Source organism: Mustelus asterias, chromosome 12 (assembly GCF_964213995.1).
Source record: "Mustelus asterias chromosome 12, sMusAst1.hap1.1, whole genome shotgun sequence".
Classification (NCBI taxonomy): Eukaryota; Metazoa; Chordata; class Chondrichthyes; order Carcharhiniformes; family Triakidae; genus Mustelus; species Mustelus asterias.
Genome location: NC_135812.1, coordinates 99,110,954 through 99,124,227, shown reverse-complemented (window position 1 = coordinate 99,124,227; position 13,274 = coordinate 99,110,954). Strand labels below are relative to the sequence as shown.

At 40.7% G+C, this 13,274-nt stretch overlaps 1 protein-coding gene across 1 annotated transcript in view; it reads right to left on the bottom strand.

Moving 5' to 3' along the window:
* Positions 1-13,026, bottom strand: part of rnf213b (ring finger protein 213b) — a 163,557-nt gene extending 150,531 nt beyond the window's left edge. The window contains exons 1-3 of the mRNA XM_078225711.1: positions 12,819-13,026; positions 11,638-11,766; positions 2,171-2,391 (exon numbers count right to left, since the gene is read on the bottom strand). Of these exons, the coding sequence (XP_078081837.1) occupies positions 2,171-2,391; positions 11,638-11,766; positions 12,819-12,996 (528 nt within the window). The 5' untranslated portion in view covers positions 12,997-13,026. The remainder of the gene's footprint in view (positions 1-2,170; positions 2,392-11,637; positions 11,767-12,818) is intronic.
* Positions 13,027-13,274: the final 248 nt, after the last annotated feature.

Genomic DNA, 13,274 nt, shown 5'->3' with positions numbered 1-13,274 from the left:
TCCTAAGTCTCTGACTCTAACTCAGAGTCAGAGACATTTGTGGAGGGTCCTGGGGAGCAGGTTAACTGCCCATCAGACGCTCAAACTTCTCTCTTCTTTGAAGAGCTGTCCAGTTAGTCCCACTCCCCCTTTATTACATCTTAATTATTTGTAATTGTTTTCCTTTTCAAGTATTTATCCAAAGCTACAACTGAATCTGCTTGCAAGGACAACTTGCATTTACATTGCACCTTTAATGCAATAAAATACCCCAGGCAGCTCACATCATTGTTAAAAACAAAATTTGATAGCAAGCCACATCATAGAGTAGATGATTAAAGGCTTGATCATAGATGTACATTTTAAGGAGTATCTTAAAGCAGAGAGTCAGAGGTAAAAAAGATGAAAGCGAGGGCATTCCAGGCTTTATGGCACAGGCAGCTGACAGCATAGTCACCAATAGTAGAGGGATTAAAATTGTGGATGTGCAAAAAGCATGAATTGGAGTGTAAACATCTCAGGCAATTATAGGGCTGATGTGGAGATTGCCGGCGTTGGGCTGGGGCAAGCACAGTAAGAAGTCTCACAACACCAGGTTAAAGTCCAACAGGTTTATTTGGTAGCACAAACCACAAGCTTTCAGAATGCTGCTCCTTCGTCAGGTGAGTGGGAGTTTTGTTCACAAACAGGGCATATAACGACAAACTCAATTTACAAAATAATGGTTGGAATGAGAGTCTTGACAGGTAATCAAGTCTTAAAAGTACAGACAACGTGAGTGGAGAGAGGGTTCATCGTGCCGAATCATCGACACGGATGCCATCATCTCACGTGAGAACACCATCCACCAGGTACACGGTACATACACTTGCAACTTGGCCAACATTGTCTACCTGATATGCTGCAGGAAAGGATGTCCTGAGGCATGGTACATTGGGGAGACCATGCAGACACTACGACAATGGATGAATGAACACCGCTCGACAATCAACAGGCAAAAGTGTTCTCTTCCTGTTGGGGAACACTTCAGTGGTCACGGGCATTCGGCTTCAGGTAAGCATTCTCCAAGGCAGCCTTCATGACACATGACAACGCAGAGTCACTGAGCAGAGACTGGTAGCCAAGTTCCACACACGAGGACAGCCTCAACCGGGATCTTGGGTTCATGTCACACTATCTGTAACCCCCATGACTTGCCTGGGCTTGCAAAATCTCACCAACTGTCCTGGCTAGACAATACACATCTCTTTAACCTGTGCTTAACCCTCTCTCCACTCATATTGCCTGTATCTTTAACACTTGATTACCTGTAAAGACTCGCATTCCAACCATTATTTTGTAAATTGAGAGTGTGTGTCTTTATATGCCCTGTTTGTGAACAAAACTCCCACTCACCTGATGAAGGGGCAGCGCTCTGAAAGCTTGTGGCTTGTGCTACCAAATAAACCTGTTGGACTTTAACCTGGAATTATAGGGCTAGCAGAGGTTACTGAGATAGGGAGGACTAAGACCATGGTGTGATTTAAATTTAAAGTTCTGACCCTTGTTTGAGGCATTGGCCAACTGGGAGTCAATTTAGGTCAGAGAGCACAGGGATGATTGATGATTGATTGAGATGATTAAGATAGAGGCAGCAGAGACTTGGACGAGCTCAAGTTTGTGGAGGTAGAAGACAGCAGTGAATTAGAGTAGTGAAGTCCAGAATTAACAAATGCATAGATGAGGGTTCAGCAGATGAGCCAAGGCAGAAATAGTAGTGCACTCTAGATCGCAACTCGCTCTGTTAAAAAAAAAATTCACTTCCCCTTTGGTTCTTTTGCCAATTACCTTAGAACTCTTGAATGTTTCATCTGGTTCCTGAGCCATGAAAATAACTTATGTTCATCTAAACTATTAAACTCCCTCAGAATTATTAAATTTACTACACAGCACTTAAGAACAATCTCAGCTTTTATAGTCTATCCATATAGCTAGCATAGGTACAATGGGCTGACTGGCCTCCTTATCTGCTGGAACCATTCCATGATCTGAAGTCCTTCATGCCTGTATCATACTGATGACCCTAGGTACACCTGCCATTTATGAAAGAGTGATGTCTCTGAAAAGCTTTTGAATCGGGAGAAAATAATTAGCACATCAGAGAAAACTGATCCAGAAATTGTGAATATAGTCATGTGCTTGAACAACTTACCCTTTTATTTGATTTTTCCTTTAGTAGATGCTCGGATGTTGTGTTTTCATTTTCTAAAATGGCTGAGTTTTGACCACACTGCATCTTACAAGGAGGGGCGTCTGGTTCCACTTCACTCTCAGTAGTTGTCTGGGCAGTGGAAGACACCTCCAAGCCTACATCCAAGGGCGCCAATAAATTTGGAGCTTCTGTTTCTATCTTCCCACTGATCAAAGCCATTGCTACAAATGAAAAATAAAGCAGTTACCAAAGTGAGCCCAGGCCACAAAGAAACCAAGAAATTACACACAACAGTTAAATTTGTTAAACATTCAAGAAATTTTCCCAATAGGAATCTTATTATAAGATGGGGGAGGGGGCTCTTAGATAGGAATTTGCTTCCATTGGCACGAGACATTTAAACAAACTAGGGTTGCAGCTATACAATCGCAGAAAATGCTGGAAATTCTCAGCAGGTCTGACAGCATCTGTGGAGAGAAAATAGAGTTAGGATGACTCTTCGTCAGAGTCGTTCATTTCAGATTCCAGGAACTGCAGTAATTTGCTTTTATCTTAGGATTTTAGCTACCTTGCAGGTGTGCAGGCCTTGAATCACAAATGACTGTCCAACAAGATAATCCTAGGACCCCTAAATTCATCAATTACATGTCAAACCAGAGGAAACGATGAAGGTCAGTATTCCAGACAGGAAGTGAACATGCAAACATGGTGCTTTATAGGCACAGTAAAAAACATTAATGTTGATTAAAACTAGGCTTGAAAACTATATTCACAACCAAAAAACTTACGACTACAGCAGGATAATTTCAATTTCTAACACACCTTTGCTAAAGTAATAATGCAGAGATTGTCTGCCATTTGTTGGTGCCTAATTGGAACTTTTTTTAAATTTCCAAATAATTTGCATTATTCAAATGCTATAAATCTTGTGTGCTTTGCCTTCCATAAATTATTCCTTGTGCAGAGTGCCATAGCCCGTTCCTTCATAAGTTTCACACTTGGTCATAGCTATCTATTTTCCCCTTCTCTGAAGGTAGTCTCTTAAAAAAACTGGGCAGTGACCTGATAAGAGATTTTCTTACATTAAGAATGGGTTTGATAAGTAGTGAGGTTACTCTTTTTGGAGAATTCAAAATTAGGGACTATAAAATATAAAAGTTACTAATAAATCCAGAAAAACGTCTTTACACAGGTGGAAAAATGGAATTTGCGAAGATGTCGAGTAATTGAGGCAAATAGTATGGATGTATTTAAATGGAAAGCTAGATAAGTACATGTGGAAGAATGAAAAGTTATGCTGATTGAGATGAAGAATTGGGAGGTAGCCTGCGTGAAGAATTAACACTACGAACATGGACCAGTTGGGCTAAAAGTTATTTATAGCACGTAAATAGGTCAATGAAATTCCCAACAATAATCCCTCTTTCCCTAACCAGCATTTCCCCCAATGTCACTCTAACTGGCACAAACATATTACAAGTGGTGTGGAAGAATGAAAGACTATCTGATTCTGAGGGGGATACAATTTTTCTGTTTACCCTTTTGTTACTTTAAACTCGAGGGTCAGTTGACTGCATGTCTTGAATTCTTCCCTTGTGTGGAACTTAGTATTTCTATAGCCCTGAAATCACCCAGTCATTTAGGTAAATGGCCTCTGCTTGTAGAACTTAACATTAACTGAGCAGTCATCTAAGGATTCTGTTTCTACTACTAGAGCAAGTCACACTTGATCTTTAGATGTTCGCATGCCTTTGAAATGCCTTGAACACTTTTAGAGGCTTGCCTGTCCCTATAAATGCTGGTTGTTCCTGTTGCTCAGCAGATTTCTATCTTTCAGGCCTTTTTAAATTCTTGTTACTACTGCTGCCAGGCACATCCTGACATCATTTAAATTCTTAGACGTTTACAGCACAGGAAGCCATTCGGCCTGTAGTGTCCACACCGGTCAACAAAAATCTGACTACACTAATGACATTTTTTTGCACTTGGTCCATAACCCTGGAGGTTATTAGTTTCTTACTTCACAATGCTTTCAGATTCCCAACAACCTGAGTAAAAACGTTCACTTTAAACAGAAGTATAATCCATAACTTCCCAAAACAAATCCATGCTAAAGTGGTTTTCCAAAGGAAGATTGAAAACACACTGTTCTTCAGGATTAATATTCTCCTGGTTCGAAACAGCATTGTTTTTTTCAATTAAAAAACTTTCACAGCTTTTCAGCACACTTCAAAACACAGAAGTTGGCTTTCAGTGGGATCTCTTAACCCCCGCCCCCCCCCCCACCCCCTAACAGCTAACTACAGCTGAAAACACACTTTCACAAATACCTTTTCATCCCTTTCATCTTAGTTCCCTATTGTCTTTAAATATCCCTTTGAAAACTCAGGTTCCCAAATATCAAAATTGTTTGTGTTCCTATTATATCTCTGTTTTGAGTCAATAATATGTAAAACACCTGCCCATCTACTGAAAACCCTCTTGTAAAATGAAAATGTTCTTTGTAACCTTTGAGACACCTCTGAAATGCAATTGCCGCATATAGATTTCAAGTTATCCCCAAATGCAAATTTCAGATCTATTCCATTTCCTTGTAAGTTCAGGTTAACAATAAGCCCCGATTATAAATTGCAAGAACATCTTTAGCCTTTCAATTCCAAAGACAACCTGACTCCAACAGTCTCACCTTTGATTAACTATGGACACACCTTACTCTACCTACACAGGATACATAAACGCAAACATAAAAATATACGCATATCATCACATGGGTTTTATTAATAGTCGCATGGAGTAGAAGAGCAATGAAGTTATGATGAACTTGCATTAATTATTAGTTCGGTCTCAGCCAAATTATTGCAGTTCTGGGTGCCCCACTTTTGGAAGATTGCGAAGGCATTAGACAGGGTGTAGAAAAGATTCACAAGAGTATTTCCAGTTAACAGGAGCTTCAGTTATGAAAACAAATTGTAGAAATTAAGACTATTTTCCTTTGAGGAAAAAAAGGCTGGGGGGAGATTCAAAATCATAATGTGTCTTGTTATAATCCCAGTTGATGTTATAACTGGACGGGAAGATCCCAGAATGGAACAAGCTCAAAAGATCAGAACATTGTATTTTTTAGAAAAAGTGGAGGAACAGAGTCACAAGACCACTAATTTAGTTTTAACAGCAAAAAAATCATCAAATGTAAAAAATTTGATGATGATACAATACTGTTTTACCCTTACCTTCACAAATATACATAGGTTTTAAGGTTAACACTAGTTACAAAGTATATCTTATGGCCTCAGAAACATACAGTCCTTTTGAACACACAGGCTGACTGTGGTCAAACACACTCCGCTTTGAACCAGAGTGAGTTTCTGTGTTTCTCCTCAAAATCCCCCAAGATGATTCTTATAATATGAGCCATCTTGTCTCACTGAACTCTGGTTTCCACGAGTGATTTCAAATCTTCTTTTAAACAATGCTTTCCCTCAGCTGCTTCCATCAAGATGCATTTCCAACATTTACACCTCCCTCTTCAGGATCCCTTTGTCTCAACTGTTGCACAAACTCTTCACAATTGCTTTAACTAGTCATTAAGGTGGCACCAACCTTTGATTTACCTCTGAAGTCTGCTTTCCTACTGTTAATCTGGTTACTGCAGCTGTCTTTTCAATTTAGAACTCTGTCTGCTCGTCCCTTGATTTCACCTGAACAATAGCTTGTTCAACTTCTTGGTCTCTGTTGCCTTAACTTCAGTCTTCCCAAGACATTTTTTCTGTCCCAATTCCTTGGTTTCTGGAGTTTCTGGTTTTTTGGAAAGTCTGCCTTTTTGCAACCCCCTTGGCCTGTCCAACATTTCTTCTGACAGAGATGAGAGATGTTCACTCTCCAGCTTCCTAACTTCAACTGCAACATACCCAGCCAAAAACTAAACTCAAAAAACCTTTTCACCTTAAAAGGGCTCCGGGCTGCTAAGCAACAACTTCATTCTTCTCCACTGCTTTTATTTACTTTTCACACCATAACCTCCAAGTACATTAGGAGCATAGTTTGAATTGAAACCCAAAACCCCCATGCATACAAACAACTCTGTCCAGCACAAATCTAACTATAGGTTTACCCTTCCTTACTCTGATACACTATAATACACCCACTTAAAACTATAGCTTATTTCTGATATTTAACAATACAAATACAAATCCCTAAAGTTTTCTTTATTTTCCTGACATTCTGGACAAACTAGCATGGGAGAAACTATTCACACTCATAAAAGGATTGAAAACAAGATTTAATGTAATTAGTAAAAGTACTAAGAATGATACGAGGAAAATCATTTCCATCCAGCGAGTTTAGAGTTCTGGAATGCACTGAGAATGTGGTGGAGAGGTTCATCTGAAGCATTTAAAAGGGAATTAGACTCTTACCTGAAAAGAAAGATTGTGCAGGATTACGGGGAGAAGGTGGGGAATAGCACTAGGTTCGTGCAGATACAATGGGCCAAGTAGCCTCATCTACACCATAACAATTCTGTGATTCTGTTCACCTTCCTGTTTCCACCCACCCTATCCAATGTAATTGTGACTATTTACACAGTTCCATCCTCAACCACTAACAAGGCAACGAAAAAAAACTGGGCTTCATTTCCAGATGGATAGGATTGAAAAGCAGTCAAGTTACACAAAACTTGTACAGAAGCTTGGTTATACCACAGTTGGGATACCGTGAACAGCTCTTGTCCTATTATTAAAAATGTATAGAGCCAGTGGGTAAGGTGCAAATAAGGTTTACTCAAATAATACAAGAACTGAGATGTTATACCTATTGGGCAAGGTTACATAGGTTGGTGTTTTTTTCTTTAGGAAAGAGAGGACAGATATGTTCTGATACAGGTTTGTAACAGTTTGATAAGGTAAGCATAGAGATGTTCCCTCTTGCGGAGAACACCCGACCAAGCAGCCATAAATAAGATAGTCACCAATAGATCCAATAGTGTATTCAGGGGCAGCTTCTTTAACTAGATAGCGATTACATGTGGAACATACTACCACAGGAAGTAGTCGAGACAACTAACATAGATGCACTTGAGGGGAAATTAGATAAACGCATCAGGGAGAAACAAATACAAGGACATATTAAAGGGTTAGCTCGATAAGTATGGGAGAAGATTTGTATGACTCATATACACCAGAGTGGATCTACTGGACAAACTGGTCTGTTTCTGTGCTGTAACTATATGTTACGAAGTTGGGTTGAGTAATTGTAGACTGGGGGGTAGGAACTTGAATTTGGTGTTTATAAAATTGTAAAATTGTAAAATGGGGGGGGAAAGCATTGCGTGGTCCCGTTAAAAGGTGATGATTTTTCTGTGCTTAGAGATTTAAAATGCAAGTACACAGCGAGCCCAAACTGAACCATTTGTATCGAAAGGCCAAGCAGCAGTTCTTTACAACAGGCTTTTGAATTTAGCCAATTAATTTGAATCAGGCACTTAGATACTAAAAACCTATTAAATTTAACATTGATGGTTTTGACAACCTAGAACCAATCCTATTGTGGGAAATATTGATATGTCATCATGTGTATAAAAGGAAGGGGCAGTGGGACAAAGGGGGGAGAGCAACTGCCACCTGCCAAAGCTAAGAGAGAGAGATGAGAGAGAGAAAAAAATAATCACTGGCTCTCATAGTTTCATCTATGTCATAGAGAAAGCACCTTCTAGATAGCAAAGGTACCAAAGAAGAAAAAAATTCCAGATGGAAGAATCAACAGAAGATTCCCGAAGACACAAAACCTGGTTGTAATTTAGAGAGTGACTAAATTCTGTTTTTGTTAATGAGTGGGAATTGTATTTATTTGAACAGCGTTCCATTAGAATCTTGTTTTATTCGGGAATAGTTAATAGTTAGAAAAAATTTATTCGGTTTGCTAATAGTTTAGTTAATTTGCTCACTGTTAATTAGGTAAATAAATTGTTACGTGTTGACTTTAGAGTGAGTGTCAGGGATTTTTTTTATTTAACCAATGGAAGTTGCTGAAGAATAGGTCACACCACTTCACACACTTTTTTTTTTACAGATTATAGGGCAAGGTACTCCTCTTTTGAGTATTTTGGTTAGTTCTCAGAGGGAGAGATCCACCTCTGCTTTATAACATACATTAGGAATGTGACAGAATAAAGTGTTACAGAAATAACCATCAGAATAAGGAATTGAGCAAATTCACAACAAAAACTCTTCTATTAATCGAGCAACTTTAACATAATGGCACATTCAAGGAACGTGAGCATTATAAAACAAAGTACGACCCAAAGGACATATGAGGGCAAGAAGAGACTTTTAATTTGTACGAGCAAACTGGTCATGGCACTGTCCCACAGAATCAATTACTTGAAGATTTTAGTAGATTCAGTATGCCAACAAAATGTGACAAATACTTCAGCAACTTGTTATGTGAAAACACCTTTCTAGCAGCGAGCCTGCAACTGCAGTGTGATAGATGATAGCAGCACTGAATGCGAAATGTTGATATCACAACTTACAATGGTAACTGCTGATCTAAAGTTTGACAAAGATGGGCTAAATGATCAAACCCTGTTCCTATCATCTCAACAAGTGAGGTTTGCGTGTGCTATGGCAGTATTAACTTTCAGGTGGCTGGTTAATATCACAACACCAGGTTAAAGTCCAACAGGTTTATTTGGTAGCATGAGCTTTCGGAGCACTGCTCCTTCATCAGGTGAGTGATGACTCACATTTGGTAGCATGAGCTTTCGGAGCACTGCTCCTTCATCAGGTGAGTGATGACTCACATGATGAAGGAGCAGCGCTCCAAAAGCTCGTGCTACAAATAAACCTGTTGGACTTTAGCCTGGTGTTGTGAGAATTCTTACTGTGCCCACCCCAGTCCAACGCCAGCATCTCCACATCATGGTTAATACCAGAGAAAGACCACTTCCTATCAGAGATTTATTTGTCCTTGGCATTCATGCTGGTCTGATGTGGCAATTGAGTTTGAAAGATTTTGTTTTGCTCATTCTATTGGAATTGAGACTGAGACTGTCAAAGAGAAACCATTAAATCATTTTTGCAAATTTTCATTTTTGATTACTTAAATCCATAAGACCCAAATTTTCTTTAATACCTCACCATCCTTGGTTACTTTAAAAAAAAGCCTTTTTTCCTCACTCTTGGTTTAAAGAAAACAGGAAGAGTTCCTCAGCACTGAACTCTTCCGTATTAAGCACTCAAACCTGTTTTCCAGGGAGTGTTCTTACTTGCCCAAGTATCTAATTGAATTTACAACGTACCCAGGGATTGAACAGAGAATCCTCTTCATATCACTTTGGTTTGTGTGGCTTCCAGTGACATTTTAATTTTGGAAGGCAGCTAAATAGCACAACAACAGCCAGGCATTAACCATTTAACCCTCTCCAAAAGGTATCCAATCTTCAAAGCAGCAGACAATCAAATATGGATTCAACCCAACCCCAAACAATTCTTACAAAAGCAAAACACTGCGGTTGCTGGAAATCTGGAATCAAAACGAAGTGTGCTGGAAATATTCAGTAGGTCAGGTAGCATCTACAGAGAGAAATGGAGTTAAGATTTCAGATCAGTAACAGATGCTGTCTGACTCTCAAATTATTTTGACCGTGTCCCATTACCATTACATTTAATCAAAACTCTGGCCATGCACTCTCTCCTGCCCTTCACTCTATCAAAGACCTTCCCCTTTGTTCTTTTTTCCCCATCCTCCCCACTTTCACTTGTTCAAAGCCTTTTTTCATTCTTTCAAGGGATGAGTATTTGAATGGCAAGGCCAGCATTTGTTGCTCAACCCTTAACTGTCCTATTGCATTCCTAACTTTTCCCAATTATGATGAAAGATCCCAGATCAGAAATGTTAACTGTTTCACTTATCACTGTTAGGGACCAGACCAGAAATTCTAAACGTATTTTATAAAGTTAGCCTGGACCCTAACTTTTACTTTTGATTTTGACATTAGGGTGAGCATAAGGTGTTTCACTCCAGATATGATTCAAGTGATCCACGAGGAAGCTTTTATCAAAACAAACTTTATTTAAGAACACAGCTGGAATATAACAAAAAAAAATTAGTTTAACTTTTAACAATTAAAATAGTTAAACATGACAAAGCATATTCTTAGCAGCCAACTACCTCTATTGTTCCAATTTAAAGCATAAACAGAATTAGTTAGCAGAAAAACAAGTATGCTCACATGGTGCTATCTTTTCAACCTGTTAACACTTCTGGACAAAGATCCAGACAACAGTTTCCAGAGAAGGATATATCCTCAAACAACAACTCAGGAAACTCCCTCACAGCAGAATCTCAGAGAAAGAGACTCATCTCCTGGCAGACTCCAGTCTCCATTTTCAGAGAGGGGAAAACAGAGGCACTGCTCTCTCTCAACTCAAAAGAAGCATCTAAACAGTAACTAACCTTGAATTCTATGTGTAAGCCTAGCTCCACCCAGTTAATGCCCCTACCTATCAATCAACCAAATCAAGCCCTACTCTGCAAAATCCCTGGGGAACACACTAAAAACAGACAGCATTAGTCAGGATTAAAACAAACGTAGGAATTAAGATCAATTATGTTGTTGCAGTAACAACACAGTGCTGCTGTATACAGATAAAATGGCACTGGTAATAAAAACTGCTACAACAGATCCTGCACAAGAACATGATTCAAAATACATTTCTTAAATGTATCGTCACACCACAGAAGGCACTTTGTTTTTCTCAGCCTTCCAGCATCTGTAGTATTTTCCTTTTGTTTCAAATGAATGGGTTAATGATGCCACAGGATATTTACTCAGGACTATTGGGTCAAAATAAACCATGACAGTTGTGTTAGCAAAGCTGTTTTTAATCTTTCCTCACCATAATAAAACTAAAACTGTGCTACAATGATGTTAGGGAGCAGTATCTGTTTAAAGTAGACAATGTTTGGAACCCCAGCTACTCACTCAGAAAATAAAGCCACAAGATTAAAACAAACAATAAATTTTACAATGTGAAGTCAGAAAAATCAAATGATCAATAATATGTATCATATATCCTGACATTCAAAATTAACATCAGATAAATATAAATTAACAAGCAAACTGTTGGAGAGCTGTGACTCTGAAGAGGTTAAACAACAATAACATATTAATATAGCAACCTTATTGTAATAAAAGTTCCAGATGCACTTCACAAGTATGTTAAACAAGATTGGACACCAAGCCACATAAGGCAATATTAAGGCAGACAGTCAAAAGGTTGATCAAAGGTATTTTTAAGGAACGTTTTAAAGGAGGAGATTGAGGTGCCGAGACAGAGACGTTTTGGGAGATTATAACGATAAGAAGGGAGAGTTATGGCGGGATTGGAAAAGAAGCTGCAACTTAAGACAAAAAAGCTGCAATTCTTTCTCAGCAGCAATGAATGACTCCCTTTCCCAATCCTTACCATTTTTCACAATGCTCTCTACCAGATTGGTCCCACATTCGCTGCAGAATTTGGGAGCTTTCTCTGCAGTAACGTGGCCACAATTGTGGCACTTCTTTACCCGCTCAGTATCCATCTCCATCTCCTCCTCTGTCAGGAACAAAGGGTGAAAATTAACAAGATCTCCAGCAGCATCCTGAATGACAGCAGGTTTCAGGAGGCTGACTGTTGACAGAATTATACTACTTCCCAAATAAAGTTTCTTTCCCCCTTTTTTAAAAAGGTTGCCCGAGTTGATGTGCTGTTTATTGACTAAGGTATGAAAATGCCAGCATGGGACTGGGGTAAGCACAGTAAGATTCTTACTGTTTATTGACTAAGGCAGGGCATTAGGGATGTACTGTGTTTGTTTACTATGGAGGGGAGGGAGGGGCTGGCCTTGCCCCTATTGCAGTCAGGATCCACACTCCGAGTCCCATCCCCATTAACCGTCCCACTCAGCTCATGGCTGCCATCCATTCACCGCCGGGCGGCACCATCAGATAGGAGAGCTTCACTGATAACCCACTCCCAATAAACAAACACACCCCCTCTCCCGATAAACACAACAAACAACAAGGCGATGGGGAAGCTGCCAAACACTCCGGCACATGCACGTCAAAACTTACTGAGGGGGGGAGCACCACAACGCGCATGCGCACAAAAGCCCGGCCTCCGCACCTGCGCAATCCCAGCTCTGCGGGGAGGGAACAGGGGGCGCCGTAACGCGCGCAGGCGCAGAGTGAGTCAACATACACACCTGCGCAATCCACTGGGGGAAGGGGGCGCCATAACGCGCAGGCGCAGAGAGACCCAACACACACCTGCGCAATCCACTGGGGAAAGAGGGCGCCGCAACGCGCGCAGGCGCACAGAGACCCAACACACACACACACCTGCGCAATCCACTGGGGGAAGGGGGCGCCGTGACACGCATGCGCAGAGACGCAAGGCCGCGCACCTGCGCAATCCCGCGCCCGTCGAAACAAGTGACGCGCAGGCGCAAAAGCGAACCCTGAGTTCAACTGAAATTTGTGAATGAAAGTCCCCCCTAGCCCAGTACCGGGCCCCACTCTCTCCCGCCCCCTCCTCCCTGGACACGGCTGGTACCCGCTAAACTTAACCCTTGAGGAAAAGTTATTAATGCAAAACATAAAGCCCACCTGGCCGAGTAGCCTGCTGCCCGCTGTCTGTCTGGTGCCGATCTGGTCTCAATGTAACAAACTGCACAAAGTTGTCACCCTGGGTTCCCCCCGCACTCAGAGGCAGCGCAGCTCCTGCATCATGATGCTGCTGCTCTGGACTCTCACTGACTGCGGGACACAATCGGTTTCGTTTCATCGGAAAATGCAAATGTTACTTTCATTTGGCACTTGATTTCGGAACGTCACTTCCGACAAAGTTACTGAGTGCAGCTGTGAACCGCATCTGGATTCTCCTCACTGATGATATTCCAGCAGAGCGAGAGGGGGATTTCCAATGTTTGCATCTGACCGGGTTCCCATTACAGGAACTTGTACACTGTGAAAGATGCCACAGAAATGCAGCAAGAGCTGTCAGGGTTTGCACTGCACAAGTCATGCATGTTCCGCACCGAATCGCCCTGATTCCACCGGGTA